Source organism: Xiphias gladius, chromosome 23, assembly GCF_016859285.1.
Source record: "Xiphias gladius isolate SHS-SW01 ecotype Sanya breed wild chromosome 23, ASM1685928v1, whole genome shotgun sequence".
NCBI classification, from domain to species: domain Eukaryota; kingdom Metazoa; phylum Chordata; class Actinopteri; order Istiophoriformes; family Xiphiidae; genus Xiphias; species Xiphias gladius.
Window position 1 is genome coordinate 29501382 of NC_053422.1, and position 22439 is coordinate 29523820.

General features: G+C 38.2%; 1 protein-coding gene across 1 annotated transcript in view; it reads right to left on the minus strand.

Moving 5' to 3' along the window:
- enpp6 (ectonucleotide pyrophosphatase/phosphodiesterase 6) overlaps positions 1–22439 on the minus strand; it is a 28648-nt gene that overhangs the window by 1389 nt on the left and 4820 nt on the right. The window contains exons 2-6 of the mRNA XM_040120323.1: positions 16667–16846; positions 12638–12749; positions 11869–12010; positions 11583–11762; positions 243–380 (exon numbers count right to left, since the gene is read on the minus strand). Coding sequence (XP_039976257.1) covers positions 243–380; positions 11583–11762; positions 11869–12010; positions 12638–12749; positions 16667–16846 — 752 coding nt within the window. The remainder of the gene's footprint in view (positions 1–242; positions 381–11582; positions 11763–11868; positions 12011–12637; positions 12750–16666; positions 16847–22439) is intronic.

Below are 22439 nucleotides of genomic sequence, written 5' to 3' on the forward strand. Positions count from 1 at the left end.
TCAAACACATCAAAGCTCTCTGTGTATTATATTTCCATTTTTCATTGATAACATTATACAGAAAATCCCACTACAGAGCCTTAGAATAAGCACAAATTTTTCCCTCACTCATCTGTCCATGTCCATTCATTTCTTTGCATTCACTTCAAATGCAGTTGCGCTGAGTAAGAAAATCAGCAGGTGAAGGGATGTAGAATTTGTCCTAGTCAGTGTGGTTATTCAAATGAAACATTGTTTGTTACCTCAGTGATAAACCAGCCTGGCTCAGCCACAAGCGTCAGGGGTGAAACAAACTTTCCTCCTTTGTAATGGAAACGTTCAGGGATCTCCTGTCTCGTATAGACACGCATGTTAGGGACCTGAGACAGTCTGGCATAAACCTGGCATAACACACACACAACACACACACACACACACACACACACACACACACACACACACACACACACACACACACACACACACACCAACAATGTTAATGGAATCATTTTTTTAAAAAGCACCTTTGAAAAGTAGCTGTACAGCACTAGTGACTCCTGCTGGTTGGTTGGTCAAACACCTGCATAAAGAAATATGTGACCCTTCACATGTAAAACCCTTGTCTCCATAGCAGTTCCTCCATAGCAGTTTAGAAAAGTCTGTGTGGTGTTGTCTGTGGTGACACAGAGTACACCCTGATTCCCATATTTTATCATTCCTGGCTCCATGACACTTGCATGACCCAAACATTGATCAGATGCACCATCATTAAAGCTGCACTGAGCCATAGCTCTATAATACCATATGAACAAGTGTAATGTGAAAAGTGTTGCTCATAGTGATGAATTCACAGGAAATATTCTCTAACTCTGCAGTTTCCCTCCAATCTAAAGACAGTGCCTCTCTTAGCTCATAAGTGTGGATTTACAACCCACAACTTTACTGTTTACGGTAGGGAACGATGTTAAGCAACCATGAATGAAACGCAACACTTCCTACTGAATTTTCACATGAAAAGGCTTGCAGGCTTTCCTTATTACATAGGATTTTAAGGTGACAAAAACTTTTTTTTTGTGATTGACATTTTATTGAATTTTAGCCAGACATGGGAATATAAACAAACATAAAACAAGGGGAAGAAAAGATAACATACAACTTAAAAACGAGACTCTGTCCTCAAAGACTGGCTGTGTAAAGGCTGGTGGTTTTGGCAGTTTGTGAGCAAGTGTATTTCTTGTCACTTCAAAATTTCATATACATTATATAGATAAGTTATAGGGCTCGCCATGGGTGCTAATAATAGCCATCAGAAAACCTTTAGGGCCCATCTTAAGTTCCGTCCATCAGCTATACCGCTGTGGGGAGCTCGAGCCCTTGGGCAAGAGGCAACCTGTTCAGGGTGTACTTTAGAGACGTTGCCAGTCTCTCACACGGCCAACGTATAGAAAAAAAAAACAACCAGTTATGCTCACATTGACACCTACGGGCAGTTTCACAAGTCACAAGTTCAGCTGCATGTCATTGAACTATGGGAGGAAGCCAGAGTACCCGTAAAAAAACCCACGTATGCATGGCAAAGATCCCAGAACATGCAAACTACACCCCGAGCAATAGGGTTCGAACCCAGACAATGTTATTCCATTAACACTCCAAGAGTTTACTTACTTCGTCAACTGTAAGAAATCCTCCTCTTGCCCCATTGACATCATACCAACATCTCTTGTCAAAAGTGTCATGTTCTCCATAAGCAAAACTATCCCATATCTGCTCGTGTCAATGCTCAAACTGTTATTCAACCACTTCTCAAAAAATTTAATCTTGATCTATCTCTACCCCAAAATAGAGGCTTATCTCCAAACTACGTTTTGTAGCTAAAATTTGAGGAAAAGTGTTTGCTAAGCAACTCACAACCTGCAGTAGATGATCATAATATCTTTGATAAGCCGAATAATATTTTGATGCATGACGACGTAAGAGAATGTTTGGTGTTGGTGCTGTTGGATCTCGGTGATACTTTTGATACTGTGGACCACAGTATCTTGGTTGATAGACTTGAGCAGTGGGTGGGTATCTCTGGGTCAGCCTTGCAGTGGTTCTCCTCTTATATCTTTGATAGTAGTTTTGCAGTTTCTGTTGGCAGTCTCACCTTCTCATCCGAAGCAGTGTGGTGTGCCCCAAGCTTCAGTCCTCGGTCCTACTCTGTTTGCCTCATACTGTTTATGACAGTTAATAGGGCACATTATACGTAGGTGCTATCGCTGTTTTGCATATGATATTCAATTAATTCATTCAAACCTCAAAACATAGCAATTGTCAGTTTTAAAGTACCTAAAGTACCTGCCTAGATGTGGACATTAGCTGGCAGCTAATGTCTTACATCTAGATGCAGAAAAAAGTGAGATGTTAATTTATACCCTCCTTGTGTTGCTCCCCATCAAATTCAGAATCCAATTCAAAGTCCTTGTGATAAACTATATAGCTCTACATGGCCAGGCTCCTGCCTACATTATATTTGTAATGCAGCCCTATGTTACCAGCAGCTCTGTTCTTCTGATCAGGATTTAACGGTTGTTCTTGGATCGAGGTTTACAACTAAAGGAGACTGGGCTTTTTGAGATTGTGGCTCCTAAACTTTGGAAATCCCTCCCATGGGATTTAAGATCTGTGGACACTGTGGACACCTTTATAAAGCAGCTCAAGATGTACTGGCCTTTGTGAAAATTTCCTTCTATTTATTTATTTTTTTTTATTATGTGTTATATCTCTATGTATGTCTTGGTTTTTATCTCCTCTGTTAAGTATTTTTTGATCCCACCAGACCAGTTGACTAATAAATAAACAGAATACGATTGAAAGAGTGTTGATATTGGTTAAAAAACCTTTGCATAGGATACAACAGAGGATCCTCCGTTTTTCTCCTCTGGAAGCCTCCTCTTTCCTCATTCCTTGATATGTTTAAGGGATGGGAATATTCTTGATAATGGCAGATCGCAACTGATTTTTTGGGGTCACAGGCCAAAGGACAGAAGATGCAAGGAAGCTTATTAGCAGAATGGAAAGAACTCAATATCTATTAAAACAGTGTATCTATCACTCCCCACTCCTCACCTAATGATGACGGTAGTACACAATATTTGATGTTGGCCATGAAAGGTAGGAGAATGAAGAAGATCCTGCCATGATTGTCAAGAGGAAAGTGAAAGACCCCTAATAAGTGACTCATCAAATGCTGACTTGTTTTGCTTTTCTCTCCGCTACAAGTATGAAGAGCTCCCAATTCTTTAAAATTACTGTCCATGGCAATATGAAATGTTGGCTTTGACATGTGCTATTGGGAAATCATTGAGATCAACAACAGAACCCTTCAGATGTCTTCAAGAACTAAGGCCTGTATTTGAGTCTCAGGATTGCCTATAAAGTGCAAAGTGACTAAGTTGTGTCCAATAGGATGTGAAGATTCTGGGGTGTCAAATGCAAATCATTCTATTGTTATTGTTCCAGCCTGTCCAGGAAGAGGCTTGTTATGCGTTCTGGGCCTAACTATTGTTTGCACTGAAAATGACTCATTATTGAAAAAAAAAAAAAAAAGACTAATTCTGTTGATCAGCCTCTATTATGGTATTCCGCTCTCCACGTTGCTTTTTTTAGGTAAGATTACTATTGGACTATTGATCCCCCTTCAGATAGAGAGGAACTGTATAGTTATGAATTGTATAAAATGAAAAATTTGTGAAGCATGATCTTTGCACAAATGTGTCTCATGTAGCATATGAAGGTGCAGACAAAAGTTTGGGAAAAGAGTGGACTGGACAAAACATATAAGGAAAGGTTGTATGGTAATGGTATTGTGATCACAGAGGATTTTCTTGTTTTGCATGTTGATTTAAGTGAAATAAAGAGGAAATTGTTTTGGAAAACTGGCATTCCTCATATTGTTCTGGCAGGGTCATTATTATTTCAGATAATGATGTAGAAATGGCATTACAAGACATATAGTTGTTTCCTATAGGGAAAGAGCCACCATCCATCCTTTCCACTGCATACTGAGTGTTCATAGAACGGTTCAATTAACAGATCCAGATTCATCTTCCACTATGGTCCATAAGTTTGTCATGGACATTCCTGAGTCTAAAAATACCAATCCAACATTTCACGGGGTTCTTAAACAGTTGTGGGCAACTCCTATGTATGATGTGGGTCTGATCAAAGATGATACTCCACTAGTTGTGGCTCCTAAATTTGATTACAGGTCCAATTAAAAGAACGTATCCTCTGAAGACCTCATGCAGAAGAAAGCATGACTCCCGTCACTGAGCAGCTCTTGAAAGATGAAATGAATCTTTCCAACTCTAACATCTCCATGTAACGTACTACTTTTTCTAGTGAGTAAGCTGATGGCAAATCCTGATGACCTGTTCATGATTTGTGCGCTGTAAATGAGGCTGTGTTTGCTTGAGCACCGGTTGTATCCAACCCAGCCAGAACTTTGTTTTCTGTGCCTAGCAATGTGAAGGTGCTCCCTGTGATAGATTTGGCTAATGTTTTGCTTGTGTGTTCCACATCTGAAGAAAACTGTATTGAAGATAGAAATGCCCTGTTAAATTATTGGGATTCACAGTAGCGTAAAGCGTCACTAGAAAAACTCCAGTTGGTGAAACAAGTGCACTACTTAGGACATGAGATCTCAGAAGTCAAATGGCAGTTGGCAAAGACAGAATTCAAACAGTGATGTCAATACCTAAACCAATACCTAGTGTTGTCTTTTTTAGAGTGCACAGTGTACCATTGTAGACAGTGGATCTGCGATTATGCTAAACTGGCTAAATTGCTTTCTGATATGGCGCATGTGACTGGACTGAATGTACATGACCCCGTACCTTGGACTTTTGAAGCTGCTGACTTTTTGAGACGTTAAAGGACGCTTTAACTTCTGCACATGCAATTAAAATTCCAGACACATCGTGGAATCCTGGAAATTTTTTGTAAAAGATGTTTGGTGTGTGCTCAACACAACACAGGCAAATCACACAACACAATCAACATTTCACGATGGATATCATTGGGTTAAGTATTGCCTAGCTGTTGTAGATATCGTCCCTAAGTAGGTGGAAGCTTTTCCGTGTAAACAGGCAATGCTATAAAATCAACAGGCAAAATCAACTGCTAAACATTTGTTGCAGGATATTATTACAAGGTGGGGAATTCCTTTTGTCTTATTTTGGTAACACTATATTCTCATTTTCGGCAGAAAAAACAGGTATTGATTTAATACAGCACTGTGCTACTATCCACAGAGTGGGGATGCTGTTGAACGAATTAATGGAGTGTTACATGCTTACAAACATGACGGAGGAGATGCCTCCTTCTGGGATAAATGTATATCAGAGGTAGACATTGCTTTTCTATAGGTTTGTTACTACATGAAGTTTTTACAGGTAGAGTTATGCCCATAGGCCAAGAATTATATAAGGGAACATATACAGACCAAATTCTTGGAGATGAGGCCATAGTATCCTACTGTAGGAGGCTAACCCAGATTGTTCTAAAAAAAAGAGAAATGACTCATCCTTTTCAACCTGGTGATGCTGGAGAGTAAAGATTATCTGGGTAGGTGATGGGAAACTTGTCTAGGTAAAACTATGTTAAGTCTAGGATAGTTTGCAGTATCCATTTATAGTGACACTAAGAAGACTAATGGAGACACAGCTGATGCTCTGCTGATGCTCTTTTACTATACTTAAGGCAGCTCAATTTTTAAATTGTAATTCTCTGTCTTTTGCATGAATGAAACGACCTCATCCTGGAAATCCACAGTTACAATTGGCATCATAAACAAGTCGGTGTCCGGCTGATAAGGTAAGGAGATTTTTTTCTCTATTTTTATAAAATGTGTATTTTTTTCTCTGCTTAAATGACAGGCCACACAATAAGATAACCTAAATTGATTTCAGTAAATTTGTGGATGACTCTGCATTGGCTGCAACATTGACTATGTTTTAGGAAATATTTGATAATAATTTTAAATGGATACTAAAACTTAATCCACTCCCTAAAGCGCTATGTGGAAGGAAAGTAGTGGCATACATTAGATTTAGCCTAATATTATAAGTAGGCCTACTTCAATTTTAAGCTATTATATCAATATTTATAATCAATATTTATAAGCTATTATAACATATTAACAACATTAATATTTTTGTGCATATGTGTGTTGTTGATGCTGAATAAAGAAGATGGGTTCAAGTCCCATCAGAGAATAAAGAAATATAAAGACATACAGGTTCAAGTCTCAGTATAAAGAGGTTGGGTTGGAGCCCCATCAAAGAATAAAATAAGGATAAAGAAGTTTGGGTTCAAGTCCCAGAGTAAAGAAAGTGGGTTCGTGTCCCATCAAAGAATAAAGAAATACTAAAATATGTGTATATTGAATTTTAAATGATTAATTTTGATTACAATATTTATTTATTATTCTATATATAAAAAAGGCAAGCTCTTTCATTGTCAATGTGAGGTAAAGGATGTGCATTACCTTCTGACCATACTAACTGCCTAATGTTAAGATTGAAACATTAATTGAGGAATGTGATACCCTTGACATGACAATGATGGTCCTGTAGGAGAGGAAACAAACGTGGAAAATAGCGTTCCATAGGTCAGCAAAAACAATAAAGATTGTAATATTAAAGAACTTAAAAAATTTCTTTAAAAAAATGCTGCCCGGGATAGATATCTAACACAAGTATTAACTTGCAAATGTTGACCTAATGAACAAATGCTGGATTTTTTTTTTTTTTTTTGAGAGAACAGGCTAAGTTAGAAATTTGAGATGAGGAAGATCACTTTTTTGTTTCAATGTTCATGAATGTCATGGATCAACAATCTGCCCCGGTGGTTATCAACTCAGGTTTTCCAGAGTGTGTTCACATGTAAGGGGCAGTGTTTGCAGCATATGAACAATTGCAAACATGGATTGGCAGCAGAGCAGCATATTTTACAAACAAAGAGCAAAGTATAATATTGGACAAATACAAAGAAGTTAAACACATAATCCAGGCTAAAGGCAACATTTGCAACTGCCATATGCCGAAAGGAAAGCTGGAAAAAAATCGCTCACCGTGAGAATGTGTAAGTTGAAAGGCTTATAATATCACTGACCCATCATTATTAGGGCATGAGTATACTATAATTACATTTGCGTATTCCATTAAATTAATATATTTATTAGAAGTATGTCATATGACTTGTATGACAGTTTTAACCTTATTCTTTCAGCTGTGACGCCGGCAGTGTCAAACTGACTTGGGAAAAATAAATATAAAAACATAATTCAAAGTGATAAGTAAAATAAAATATGAAGGTTAGCCAACTTTCATATTTTATAAGTCTAACAAGTACAAGGTCTTAGTGCTTCAAGTAGTCTCACTTTTGTAGGATGACAATGGTATACCATGCCCAATGAAATGGCTTTGACATTGCTTGCAGCCAACAAGAAAAGAAAATGAAATGAAGAAGACAGAAGGGGGCCCACAGGAGGGACAGGAGGGGGCCCACTTACTCTTGCCTACTGACAAGTCAACTCCCCTGAGACCCTCTCGTGGATCGTGAGAGGTCTCTCAGGAGAGTACACACATTTTTATACACATTGATCGGTTATCTTGAACCCTGGAGCAGGTTAGGTGTGCAAAGTTAGTTACCATGGTGATGAACCTCGGCAAGACGTGAACTGCTGTTGTAACCCTGAAAACCAGGGTTAAACCTGGAATAAACCAAAAATAAAAATGTTCCCTGATCAGCTGCATATATACCAGCCTGGTTTACCTAGTCTGTTCCCCAGATTGGCATGTTCTGTCATCTTCTTCATGTTGTTTTGTTTTTTGTGAATAACACATCTCCTTTTTAGCTGTGCCCTGTTGAAAATGTGAGGTCTCTGGCCAATAAAACTTTTGTCCTAAATGGTTTTATGTCAACCAGTAAATTGAACTTTATCTTCTTAAATGAGACTTTTCCAAATTATGTTCCCCCAGTTATATGTTCTTCAAGTCCTCTTGGCAGTGGTAGGCTAGTGAAGTTACAGTTGTCTGTAAAAATATTTTAACTGTACCTTCCTCTCAGTGGGGAAACCTCCGAGTTTTGAAGAACTGATGTTCAAAATTAATCTTATATCACACTGCAGGTGCTGTATTATTATCTATCATTCACCTAAACCTAATAGTAGTATTTTTTTCATTTCTCCTATCGTTCTTAGTTATGACCACATTTCACTACTTAACATTTTTAAATACAATTGAATCTTGTAACCATGAATCTTGTAAAAAAAAAAAAAAAAAAAACAGCGTGTATCATCTCTGACACAATAACCAGGCCACACTTGAGTTAGTTTTTATCCTTGGTTTAGTCATATGAACTCCCTTTTTTTGAGGGATTTTATTTCAGGTCCTAAAATTGTTTTAATTGATACTGACTGCCATGCTGCAGTTACTTGTTGTAAACTACCAGTCTACACACTCGCCTTAAAATAACAAGACACTTGGACTACATCTGACACTCCCCCGTAACTACCATCTTACAACCAAATTATCTTTGGTTTCAAAAATTGTTGAAAAGGTAAGGCTAAGCAACTTTTAGAAATAACAGGGTGCAGGTATTCTAGGGTATTCAATGTTACTTTTTAAAATCTCATGTTATTTGTCACTTTACTGCTGTGTAGTACCATATTTATGCTGATGATAGCCACAGAATAAAAAACATGGAAGAGAGACATACTAATTCAGAGTACTATCTGTCAACACTCTGTGAGTATCAGTGGAATGCAGCTTCCTTCTGATAAAATGTGAAAATGGTCCGATCATAAACAAACTTGATATTGCAGACGCTTTTAATCATCATTTTATTGTTGATTAGTTGAATATTCATATCACCACAGCACATTCCTATCCTGAGCCAGAAGTGGGAGTCTTACTTGCTCTTTCCTCTACAACAAATATAATTTTCTCCTTTAGGCCTTTTAGTAATTATTAAGTATTCAATCCACTTGCATTTTTAAACACAAGACAATCATCATTCATCCAGCAATTAGTTATATCCACTTACGCTCAAGGGAGCGTCACAGCAGGTTGGAGCCTATCCAGGCTAACATTGGGAGAGGGACAGGGAACATAGTGGACAGGTCACCAGTTCTGATGGTCTCAAAACAGCCTGCCTTGAGATAAATAAGGGGGGCTTCTACAAGGTTTTGTGGTTTATGTACACGCTGCATAAACAATATTATAACTCCCATACAGCCATAATATCCATGAATGACACAACCTTGTTTGCATTTGGCTCCTCTAGACAGCAGTCTCACTTTTAAACAGTGCATGGAGCAACTTGCACAGAAACTAAAGAGGGATGGGATTTTTATATGGGAATAAAACATGCTTGTCTTTTGAGGAAAATGAAGCACAGTCAACTATCATGTCTGTGCTTTATTTTTCATGCTACTCGCTCAACCTTAAAACAACTTCATGCAGTTTATAATTGGGCGTGTGTTTCATTATAGGAGAGAAAAATCATACTCATCACTGTTTACAATGTGAAAACATAATTTTTATTAATAAAAGTCTCCTGCAAAAGCTGCCTCAGTATGTCACTCCTCTTCTCACATTTAAAACCACTGCTCACCTAAGCAGATGCAAGGCAAGTTGGGTCCTCGGGTAAATACTGAACTTGAGAAGACTGTCTTCCATTATTTTGCACCTCCTATATATTATTAATTACAGAGGATTTTAAAACTTGAATGTCTCATCCCACGGGCTGATTTTTAAACATTTAACTTGAAATGTTATGTCTTTGTATCTGATGGTGTAGTGCTGTTGTTTTGTCTGGTTATGTTCTTTGTATGTATTTTTCCTTCTTCATATCTAGCTATGTTTTGTTTTTCCTTCTCTCTGCTGAACTCAGGTCTCTCTTGCAAAAGATCAACGAGATTACCTGCTTAAAATCAATTTTATATAGATCTAAAGCAACCTAGCGGCACTACCTAACAAAACCAAAACCCCAAGCAAAACAAAGCCAATTCTTCTTGATGCTAGTCCATATCCTGAAATAGTCCCCCGTTTCTGTCACAGTACAGGTAGTGCTTGTAAAATAATTTATTAGATCTAGGGGATTAAATTGCCACTAAGCCTCATGGCTGTAACAGCTATTAAGCGGCTACACCATAGTTACCAGTCAACAAGAAAGGATTTGAAACTGGGAAACTAACTTTTCATCATCCTATCACTCAGTCCCTGAAGTGTCATCTACATGACTCTCTGGTTAGGTCAGCCCTTGCTCAGGTCCACTCTGGTCCCAGCCATTCCTTTTACTTTCCCACCAGACCAGTTGACTAATAAATAAACAGACTACGATTGAAGGAGTGTTGATCCCTGTAATGATGACGGTAGTACACAATAATTGTTGTTGGCCATGAAAGGTAGGAGAATGAAGAAGACAGTTAACAATATTCCCCTGTTCTGGAGATAAAAATGGAAGCCCTGAGAGAAGTTTTTTATTTTTTGCCTTTTTTTGCCAAGTTTTTTTTTCATCTGTGAAACAAGCCATGAGAGGCATTTTTCCTGCCAGATAGGTTTGAATCTGTTGTAAATAATCAGTTAATGTGTAATGTTATATCTACAATCTTCAGCAAGTGAGAGTTCAGCCTAATTTTGTGACACCATGGCTTAATGATTTGAAATGTATTAGTGATTCAAGATGCAACTTCCTGTTTTTTTACTTTTTATTTTTGTGTGTGCTTAGGAGCATTTGGACCGAACACGCAGCAAAATTACACGGAATTATTTAATCTTTTAGAAATTCCATAATGTCAGTTTCAGTCATCTAGACTTTTTCAATACGGATGTATACATACATGGACAACAAATCAGTATTCTCCGGGAGAAATCTAGACAGGAAAATAGCTTTCTCCAAACCTGTACCCATTTTACAAACAGACGGTTTAGTCATAAGTAATGAGAATTCTATAGAAGGTTGACAGTAACCCCGCTACTTAAATGCATGTAAATGCACTGTTGTTTTTTTGTTTCCTTTGAAATCAAGTATGCTGGAGTACAGACAACAACAAATATGTCACTTTAAAAATCCATGCATACAGTGTATTTATATCTTTTTCTCCCAATTTTGAATGGCCAGTCCCCCTCATCCCTGTTCTCTACTGACTGCCATTGTTGCCCTAAAGGTGTAGATAGCATCTGTTTAAAAGCTTCTCAGTCACTAACAAAGCCAACCCATGGTGGTTACATGCTTTTACTTTTGCAGAGGTCCAAAACTGTAAAAAAAAATTTCAAAGTCAATTTAATATCAAAAGAGTGCCACTTAAGTAATGTAGTACCAAAGACATAAGACATGATATAGGTTGGATTAACCGAACCATCAGATTTAAGTAAGCGACAGGACAAGGTATCATACAGTTTAAGCATTCCTCAACCTGGACCTAGATTTTTTTCAGCTGTCTTTTTATAGTAAAGCATTAATTTCTCCATTAATCATTTTATAATCACTCTATCTGATGTTCTTATTCACAGAGAGCATTATGCCAGAGCAGAAACCAAAGATTCTGGTCTCACCTGTTGATACTTGTTATCTTTGGGCCACAGACTGACCACTGGTCCTCTGTCCATCATCTTGACAATGTCTGACATGTTGATACACTTGTCCAGCTCTATGACCCTTTCCATCCACTGGATCTTTGTCATACCATGGTCTGAAAATAGCACAATGTTCAGCTGGTTTGCCATGTTCTTCTCCTGCAAGCATGTGAAAAGCAACAGAAACAGATTTAAACAAACTACATAAGAAAAGTATAGCAGTAGTAGCTGTAATTGTAATAACACCAGTAATGATATTACTAACTTTGATTTTGCTGTTGAGTGTCTGCATGGCAAGATCAAGTTGTCGCACAGCTGTTCTGACCTGATGAGAGTCTGGACCGAAGTGATGGCCCTCCACATCTATTTTCTCATAATATATAGCTGCCATGTCTGCTTGGCCTGACCTACGCACACATACACATACTCTAAGGTATCGGGTGCTACCATTAGGACAATTTCTAAATAGTAACATTATGTCAACAGAAATATGGTCATTCTTTGTGTCATAGAGAGAAAAAGTTATGACCTCACATCCAGGCTAGCCTCTGTTCCATTAGCTATTGTAACTCAATACAGTCGTTCATCATTCTTTCTGAAAAGTTCAAGTGTGTTCCTGTGGTTTACTTTAGTAAGACAAATCAGCTCCACTAAGCAAAAAATGAAACCTTTGTGATTTTAGCAAAATTAAAAAACGATTAATTTGTGAACACAAAAAAGCTACAGCTGACATGAAAAGGCATCATACTAACGTCATCCTAAATTGGTTTTGTCCATAGCCATAAAAGTCACCTGCATTCTTATTCTAAAGTGATATTTTAAACCTTCTAAGTTACCAGTAAGAAGCAGTAAGTTCCGGTTTCACCAAAGCTCACTATAATTAACATATGTGGCTATAAAAGGCCTGCCTTATGCTACTTTTTATTACTAATTTTTATTTTCCAAGTTCAAATCTCAGTTTTTACTTTCATGCAGTGGCTAAAAGTAAGTATTGGATCAAAGGACATGACAGGTGCAAGTCATTGTGTTGTTACCTCAGGACACTGAGAGCATTCACTATCGAGTCTGTGAGGTTTTTCTCTGATGGGTTGTAGACATATTCTTCACAGAAAGCTGGATGGACACCCAGAATCTCTACTTCGCAGCCTGAAGACACACACACACACACACACACACACACACACACACACACACACACACACACACACACACACACACACACAAACAGGCATACACAAAATTACTGCATCATTTACAGACAGTCCTTTGCAGAATTAACACTGTACACAGTAGTACACAGGCCTTGAAGTTACAGTGGCAAGAAAAAGTAGATGACCCCATTGGCTTACCTGCATATATGTATGAATTTGTCTTAAAATATGGTCAGATTTTCATCTGAGTTATAATAATGAACAAACACAATCTATTTACCTAATAATTGTCCATACTGAATACATCATTTAAACATTTACAAGTGTAGGTTGGAAAATATGTGAACTCCTCAGCTAATGACATCAACAAAAGCTAATTGGAGTCAGGAGTTCTCTAACCTGGAGTCCAATCACTTGTGAGTTAAAGCTACTTTGAAGTATGAACAACACTCAAAATGTTTGAGTTTGTAATTCACAAGAAGCATCTGCTAATGCCTCACAAAAAAAAAGGTCTCAGGAGACTTACCATCAAGAATTGTTCATGTTTAGATATTCATCAGTCCACATTCAGATAAACTGTCTATAAATGGAGACAAATTAGTTATGTGGCTACTCTTCCTAGAAGTGGCACCTGATAAGATGACTCCATATATACAATGCAGAATGCACAGTGAGGTATAAAAAAGAACCCAACAGTAACGGCTGAAGGCTTAAAGGAATCATTGGAGCTGGATAACATCTCTGTGCATGATTCTAACCTTTCGCAGATCATGGAGCATGGAGCATGGTGTCCATGGCAGGACACCACGGAGGAAGCTGCTGCTCTCTAAAAAACATCATACCTGAAGTTTGTCAAAGAGCAACTTGATACTCAACAGTGCTACTGGGAAATGTTTGTAAACTGATGAAACTAAGGTTGAAGTCTTTGGGAAGAACATGGAGCACTACATATGGTGTAAAACGGGTACTGCATACAAATATCATCCCAGCAGTGAAGTACGGTGTAAGGACCATCATGATTAATGATAATGAGTCCAAACAAAAAAACTCCACATTTTGGAATGGCCCAGTCAGAGCCAAGACCTTGACCCAATAGAGATACTGTGGAATGAGGAGAGCCAGACACCCTAAGAATATGGCTGAGCTGAAGCAGTTCTGCAGGAGGAATGGTCCAAAAGTCCTCCTGAAGTCTGATCCACAGCTACTGGAAGAGTTTGTTTGAGGTTAATACCACCGAAGGACGTTCAACCAGTTATTAAATCCAAGGTCTCGTTTACTTTTTCCACCAACACTATGAATATTTTATTGGTATGCTCAATAAAGACACGAAAGACTACAATTGTTTGTTTGTTATTAACTTAAGCACAGTGTATACTTGTGACTTTGATGAAAACGAGATCACATTGTATTAATGCAGAAAACCAGGTAATTTCAAAGGGTTCACACACTTTTTCTTGCCACTGTAATTCTCACCCCAACTTTAAACTTTATCATTGGGCATTTTTGCTACAGAGGCTGACTTGGTGGTTCACTGTTACTAAATCTTAATGGTACCCCCTACCATAAAATTCTCATTACAACATAGTCATATAACAGCTCAAATTCTCCACATTTTTTTGGTTGTCAAAAAAGACTTAAATATCAAAGACACGTGAGGTAAAACATCAGAAATTTAGAACTATAACAACCTTTTCTCAAGATGGTAATATTTCATTAAAATGATCATTAAAATATTGTTTAAAAATAGGCATCACTGTCCTTGAGGATATACTCTAAATAGTAGAAATATATTTTTACAATAGAATACTTATAAATACTTAAGATGAAGGTCTGCCTGTGAGGCCTATAATATTCTTTGGGGACATACAGTATGTTCACAGGATCCAGCTGCATCTCATACCAGTTTTTTTTCGGTTTACTGCTCCATCACTGTTTCAGTGTCTAATGGAAACGTTTCAGTGTGTTCACGCTAAAGAAGCATAGACATTTTCAGCTCACTTAGTGGATTTATGTCTGTACTTGAATATGAAAACCTTTTGTTGCCACACACTTTCTCTGTCATCTCTCAATTTAAATGTCTCTATAGTCATTATCACAGCACAGCTGCTGCTATTTAACCTGTGTTTTTATTCATTATGTCTGATGTGATTGGGATCATTAGATAAAATAATTAAAGGTTATCTGTAGCCCAACAGCTTACTATTAATGCTGGTCAAGTATTTATGGGCTGCCATCAAATCTCATTCGGTTGTCTGACAGAAAAATAAAAATATGTAAATGAGAACAATTACATCTTTAAATTAGCTACATTAAAGTACAATGAGGTGATCACATATAGAATGGCAGTGGATCATCTCTGGCAGCCGCGACAGACTTAAATCCTGTGGACACTGGGCGTAAGGAATATCAAATGATAAATTTGATATTCCTTACGCCCACTGGTTAGAAAAGAAAAGTGTTCTAAATTTGTGACCAGCTTTCACCATCAATAATGGGGAAAGAAAGGGAGGGAAGAATAAGTAAATAAGAGAATTTTAAACAAAGTCAAGATTTGTTCTGTTCTATATTTATTTCTTGCTGTGACCAAAGTTCAACATCATAAGCTAAATATAGAAATATTTAGCTTCTGTTTCAAGCAAAGCAGAGCAAAGGGGGCATATATTCCACACTAGGGTGGAGTCAGGTAAACCATCATTTGTTGTTTGAAGGCTCTGTTCTTTGAAATTCTGATGCACTGATTACTGTAGATTGGCGATTTCAGTACAGATCCCACTGCAGCCACGGATTTACAGCCCTTACACTGTACATCACAACACTGAGTTCATGGCCATGTGTAGGACAAGAACTATATATTTAAACCAACGTTAGACAATTGCAGTGATATTCAAAATTAGACTGTAACTGTTAATCTTTACCCACATTCAGCAGGTATGATTGATCTGATTCCACTCAGTTTTACTACCAGTGATAACATCAGATCACATACAGTAAGTCTGTGAGAGATTGGGCTTGAATGGACACCATTACTTCCTTATTCAACTACAAACCGCTATTAAATAACCTTACCTTTATGATTCTGTCACAATAACCATTCTCTATGCACACTGAGCACTTCATTCTCTTTTTGTGCCCCATTTAAATAGACTCAATTACAGTCAAACATCAAAATTAAATAGACCTGAGGGTTTAAGATTTCTCTAAATGTTTTTGTAAACACAGTTGAACTTGCTTTAAAGTATTGTATGTAACATTACCACCTACACATTTTGAATGTTTAACTGGTGTACTGGTTATATATTTGTGCATCTCCTTCACGCATCTTTCAAACATTCTGTCTTCTTTCACTAAAAGCTGTGGTAGAAACATAAGACTAACAAAGCAGAGCACACACGATTACATAGTCATACCGGATCTCCCCAGCAGTATGTGGAGCTGATGAAGCCTCTATGAATGAGATAACTTAATGTTTACATAGGAGGTATTAGTGCAAGCAGCACGTTAGCAGAGCAAGGCCCAGTATACAGGATGTGTTCAGGCTCAGTACTGAGTGTAGGTCACCCATGTTTTGGCAACTCACAACTCAATACACTCCAGGTACACATGTTAAAGAGGAGAAAATAGACTTAAAGCATAATAATATACTTTGGGTACTTTGGGCATTTTACTCACATTACAAGCATGTAATGTGAGTAAAACGCAAGCCATTACATGACCTGTATGGACAGCTGGATTGATTAAAATAGCAATGTATCCACTCTGTCAGGTGCACATGAGATGGCAGTCTGAAATACACAGCTGAAACGCTTTCTGTGTAGACACACAATAAAATAATCAGCCAGATTTCCTTTGCAGTTTTCAAAATGCGACTCATAGCTTCATTTGAGTTCTCAGGTTAGCAATGTGTGTGCTCACCAGGCCAGTAGTACATGAAAACCTTCTTTCCAAGCTTTTGCAGGGTGACCCATAACGGCTCTGATCCATCCCACCAAAGAGGCAACCTGCTGTCAGGATTGGTCCCAATCAGAAACTCCTTCTTTGAGGCTTCATCCCACATGTAGTTTCCAGTCATCTGATGAGCATCACAGTGACGGCCTGACAAAAAAATCAACATAGATAACATAAAATACCATAGTCTGAGTATCCAAAGCCTGATGTAGCTTATCCCACTGTGCCATAGCGCGCCACTGCTGTCCAAAACTATTAAAAACACAACAGTAAGCCACACTGTTGCTTCAATGTTCCTTCATTACCATGAACACACACACTGTAGTTTTTTGTTTTTTTTAAATTACTTAGCCTTTTTTATAAATGAAATTGAGGTGTTTTTAAAGATTTACATGTTCATTGGGATCTAATGGGCTTGGAGCTGAGAGCCACAGACAGAGTAGCAAAGTCAGAAAGTGTTGAGAGACGGACTGACACATTGCAGGTTTTGATCCATAAGTACCATCTGGGTAAAGCAAAAGAGAGTCAGCATCAAGCACGACTGGCTGGCAAATGGATAAGGGGAGGTGAAAGTCAATGAACTGGATGCCTGTGTGTGTGTGTGCATGTGTGTGTGTGTGTGTCTCCAGCCAGTGATCCTTTCAAAAGGAGAATGTGCTTCATCAAAACCAACACACATCAGCACATCAACATGAGCCAGGCTCAAAGCTCACATCCCGTTGGTCAGGATGGGCTGTTGTTTTTAGGGCTTAGTAAGATAGGGGAATGTAACACATAGGCATGCGTCTCACAAACACACACACACTATGGGGGTGAAAAGGGTCATGGAGGAGATGACCACATTGTCTGGTGATAATTTACTAAAGTTCCGCGTGTGTATGTGCACCTATGTGTAATTAGTAGAACTCAGGCGGTCAGAGACACGTGTGCGCACACGTGGTTCCTAACACACAGGCTTGCTTGTGTGCTTACCTCTGTGTGCCCATCCTGCAACTGCATGTGCACATGCATGCACATGTGTGACTCTTAATGGTCAGGCTTCATCTAAACTCTCCAACCAAGCAGAACCAAGAAAACCGGCACTGCGCTCTAGCGCTGCACTTCTCAGAGGCTGCAGAGTTAAATCACCATAACGCAATCAATGTCATCTCATTATATAGTCTAAATAACTGAATGCATGCTGCTATTAATCTCTGGCCCTCACATTTTTGTCTGTCAATCAGTAGCTTCAGTTCTCTCTAACTCTGGTCAGCTCTTCTTTTGTGCGTCTCTCGATCTCTCTAGATTATTTTCAAACAGACTCACTAATAGGGGTAGGAATCTTTGGCAGTCTCACGATTTGATTTGATTCTTGATGTCCTGATTCGATTCAGAATTGTAGCATATAAGAATTGCGATTCTTATGTGAACCAATTTTTTTCACTCATCCCTACTCACTTACAAGCAACAAGATTTGTCTCATACTGGCAGTGCTGAACATCATGGAGGACCAAAAGTGTAATCATCATACAGTAAAGGATTTCATTATTTAATGTGTAATTGGACAAATAAAACAGAAATGAATAAGATTTTTCAAATGAATTAATAAATCCATAAACAGACTTAATTGCTAGGTAATTCATTAACTGACATTTAAATGGGCAACATAATTTTATAAAAAGAATTTACAGACCAATATGTTAATTCATCAATAAATGGGTCAAATTAATGGTCACTAAATACATATTAAATATAAATTATTGAAACCTAAATAAATAATGTAATTTGAAAATGTGGTTTTAAAAGAGAAATAACTAAATTAATTAATTAAATAAAGAAATCAGATCTTATTAAAGCATTTGAAAGCCTTTTTCCATTTTCCCTTGACTTTTCCTTTTGCTTTTTCATTCAACATTTACGTGACACTGCACTGTTCTACAAGCACAAGGCTCAGTCTTCAGGGAAGCCCCCACTTGTGTGCATGGCTCGTGGTTTTCACAGTAAAAGCGCTGTTGTGGTTCATAAATACAGTTAGTGTCAAACCTTGGACATAATGTGTTATGTCCAAGGTTTGACAGTTTGTAGTTATACTCGAGGCAAATGTTGGCAAGTTATGTTTAAATAATGTCAGTCTAATGAGGATGCTAGTTAAAGTTAGCACTTCTGAAACAACTGGATATCATCACTGTTCAGAGTTTGTAAAGTGTTGGGCATAAGACATGCAAATTTTCAAACTGTTGTCAACACAACGGTTAACTAAGTAAAGCTGCATCAGCCAAGCTATTACCATTCCCTCTGTATAACATTAATAAAGTAACTGTAATATCTGGTTCACTGAAACTATGTTATTATGAGACTTTTTGTCAACATTTCTTAAGCATTAATATTTTAAGATCATACACTAAGGTATTATGAAACTGAAGCAGCTTCTGTAGTTTTTTTTTACTGTCACTGTCCATGCTCCAGCTCAGGGTATATAGTGTATCATGGTCATGTAAGCAATGCAATTGTTCCTCTTTATCGTATTGCCTCAGGTCATACAACTCTGTCTTATCACTACTCTACACCAACAGAATTTAACATGCACGTTGCCATCTACATGTGAGAGAACTGAGGGAGCTTTTACAGAGTTTTTTATGAATAAAAATGATAGAATTTAGTTCTCTTCTTGTTGCTAGTGAGGACCAGTCTAATTTTTCATACAGTACAAAGAGATATATCACACTTCAGTCAGTTATTCATTAATTTTTTTTACCTGTTTTGCCATGATTCACTGTGTTGTCATTTCATATCCTGCCATGCCCCACCTGACCTGCAGTAACCCTAGCCCTTCCTGCCTTTCCAGTCACCTGGTTCCCCCATGCCCCCCTGCTGATCTGTTCCCCATTCCCTAATTACCTCACTAGTATATATACCAGTTGTCTATTGTGTCATCTCAGCCGTATTGTTCCCGCACTAGTGTACTTACCAGTTTTTGACCTCCCGGATGTTTTTTGTACTTTGCTGTTTTGCCTGATGTTCCTGCCTGTTCCTGCCTACCTGCACTGCCTGCCAACTATCTTCAACCCTCATCAAAGCATTTAACTGCTCTTGCTTGCACTATCTTTAAATAAAGGTGAACTGTTTGAACTTGTCATTTGTGTTCTGAGTTGTGCATTCTAGTAAATTACAGCCTGTTGTCTTATGTTTGTCTCCTTACTGTATAAGAAGTTCGAGAATGATGAGCTCACATTACCAAACAAGCACCCCAATCAGTGATGCAAGTATTGAAAATGATGTACTACTGAAACCTGCTAGAGCTCATTCTGTAGCTTAGTCCTAACTGGAATGGCCCAGCCTACAACTATATAACTTATCTTTGCATTTCCAAAGTGACTTACTCCTACTTACATTCTGACGTAGTAGCTCTGGGACCATATGTCTACTGATCCCATATACTGTAAGATTTTGAATGGGTTAATGATTTTGGTGTTTTGTGGGGAAGCCATGTATTTTTGTTATTCACCAATTTAGCAAGTCTAACGATTATCCAAGGTTTGGCTGTTCTGATATATACAGACATACTAATATATCCATCCTTCACAGCTAAATGGAGTGATCCTTCTCATTCATGTACTTTATTAATTGAGGACAATGACAACGACTGTCATACTCTCAGGGATGTTATTATGTGCATGATTTGGGATGTGTCAGTATAAAATTTTCATGGTACGGTTATTGTTCCCACAAATATCACAAACAAGGTAAACTGCATGATCGCGATAACCATCAAACCTCCCTGAAGTACTATTAGTGTTAAAATATAGTAAAATTGCTTCAAATCATGATCATTTTGGGTTTTCTCAAACTTAACAACCTGAACAGTGAACTGTATAATGCATCTTTGTGGGAATCTGCAAATGAACTGACATCAAATATGCCACAAGCAAATGCAGACTGCTTGTTAATAGATTAAGACAGTTGACTGGAAATGACTGGAAATGAAGTTCAATGTCTGTGTCTCTTCTATGCACTCATTCATATTTTCATACACTCAAACACCACAGCCAGAGCTGAAGCTGACCTGGGACGAAGAATGTAATGTGTGCGTGACCATAGCCAGACATGGCCACAGTTGCCAAAGCTAGACAGACAAGAAGCCTGGTTCGCTGGTCCAGCTGTGACTGCTATGTGCCTCTGTTAGACTTGCTGTGGTTAGTCAAAACAAAACTGGTAATGAAGACAGGATCGCTCTGCTGTGTTCACAGTGCTCTCTGAAAACAAGGTGATGTTGTTACCATTAGAATGTTTTACCACACAACTGGTATAAACGTACATTTATAGTCATGGTGACATAAAGACAACCAGGTTAAGAATTCAATTCAATTTTCAATTCAATTTTATTTATACAGCGCCAAATCATAACAGAGGTTATCTCAGGGCACTTTCATATTTATCATAGTTATATTTACAAGAGACCCAACATTCCCACATGAGCAAGCACTTGGCGACGGCAGCAAGGAAAAACTCCCTTTTAACAGGTAGAAACCTTGAACAGAACTAATGAGTATAAAACTCTCCCATAATTCTACATTATGGGGGCATAATGTGCTCACATTATGTACACTGGTACATCATCAAGTGAACACACACAGAACACACACAGAACTTTCAAACTTTTTGAAAAAAGTGACAGCGCTATCCTACGACTGTATTAGAGCTGTGTTAAGTTATTGTTAAAGCTAATGTAATATTTCCTACCACAGTAAAAGACTTCAACTGCCAAAACAGAGGGTGGCTTTTATTATGAAGCAGCCACAGGAAACAAAAAATGATTTATCATTGAGGTTAGTGCTGACAGGGTTCGAAAATTCATTTACATAACAAGAGAATGGTCATTTTGTCATTTTGGCCATTTTTTGACAGCAGATCACGTTTAAATATTTCAGAGCTGTTAAGTTGTTTCAGAAAGCAAGCAGTTGCCGTCACTGCCTCCCCTGTTTTCAGAGTGAACACAATGCCATGAGTGCCGCTGAGGTTGGCAGCAGTGGCAAGAACAGGAAGGGCGGCTGCTGCTCTCATGAATGCGCACAGCTCTGAGCTCAGCAGCAGTCTGCTCCGAGCAGCCCTACAGAGAGGAGAGCCGAGAAAAAACAGTTGTTGCTGCCCCTGCAGTCAGGGTAATGGAAGAGAGGGAAGGGAGTGCTGGGATTTTGTTGACTTGGTGACATAATGGGCCATACTCAGGGACCAATGGTAGGTGGTTGTTGGGTCCGTGGGTGGAGTTAATGCATCGATGTGACCCCTGAAGTCAGAGTCCTGGGATGTTGAGTCATTTTAAATCACACAATGAACAAATTCAACTGTGGAGACCCAGGAGACTCTCCAAAGTGTCTCCATGAAAGTTTGTCTACCAGAGAGGATTCTTGTGTTCAGGATTCTTCTGATTATCGTGGTGTCTGTGGCATCAGAAGAGAACAGCTTTTCAAAGTTGAATGAAATGAACTGTTTGTGTACATCAGTGTCTCGTGTGTTGCCCATTGATGAATTACACAGCTCATCCTGCTGAGTTTGTTGTAAATTTGCTTCAGTAATAATGCATGCATACATACAAATGACAAATGCTGTTTTTTAGTTGGTTTGTTACTATGACTGTACAGGGCATCACATTTAGTCCCAAATGATATACCTCAAGGCACATGGACACATGTACAGTACATTTCCTTTCTCAGTTTGTATGAGACTGTCCACCCGTAAAAAATGACCCCATAGGTTGTTTGTG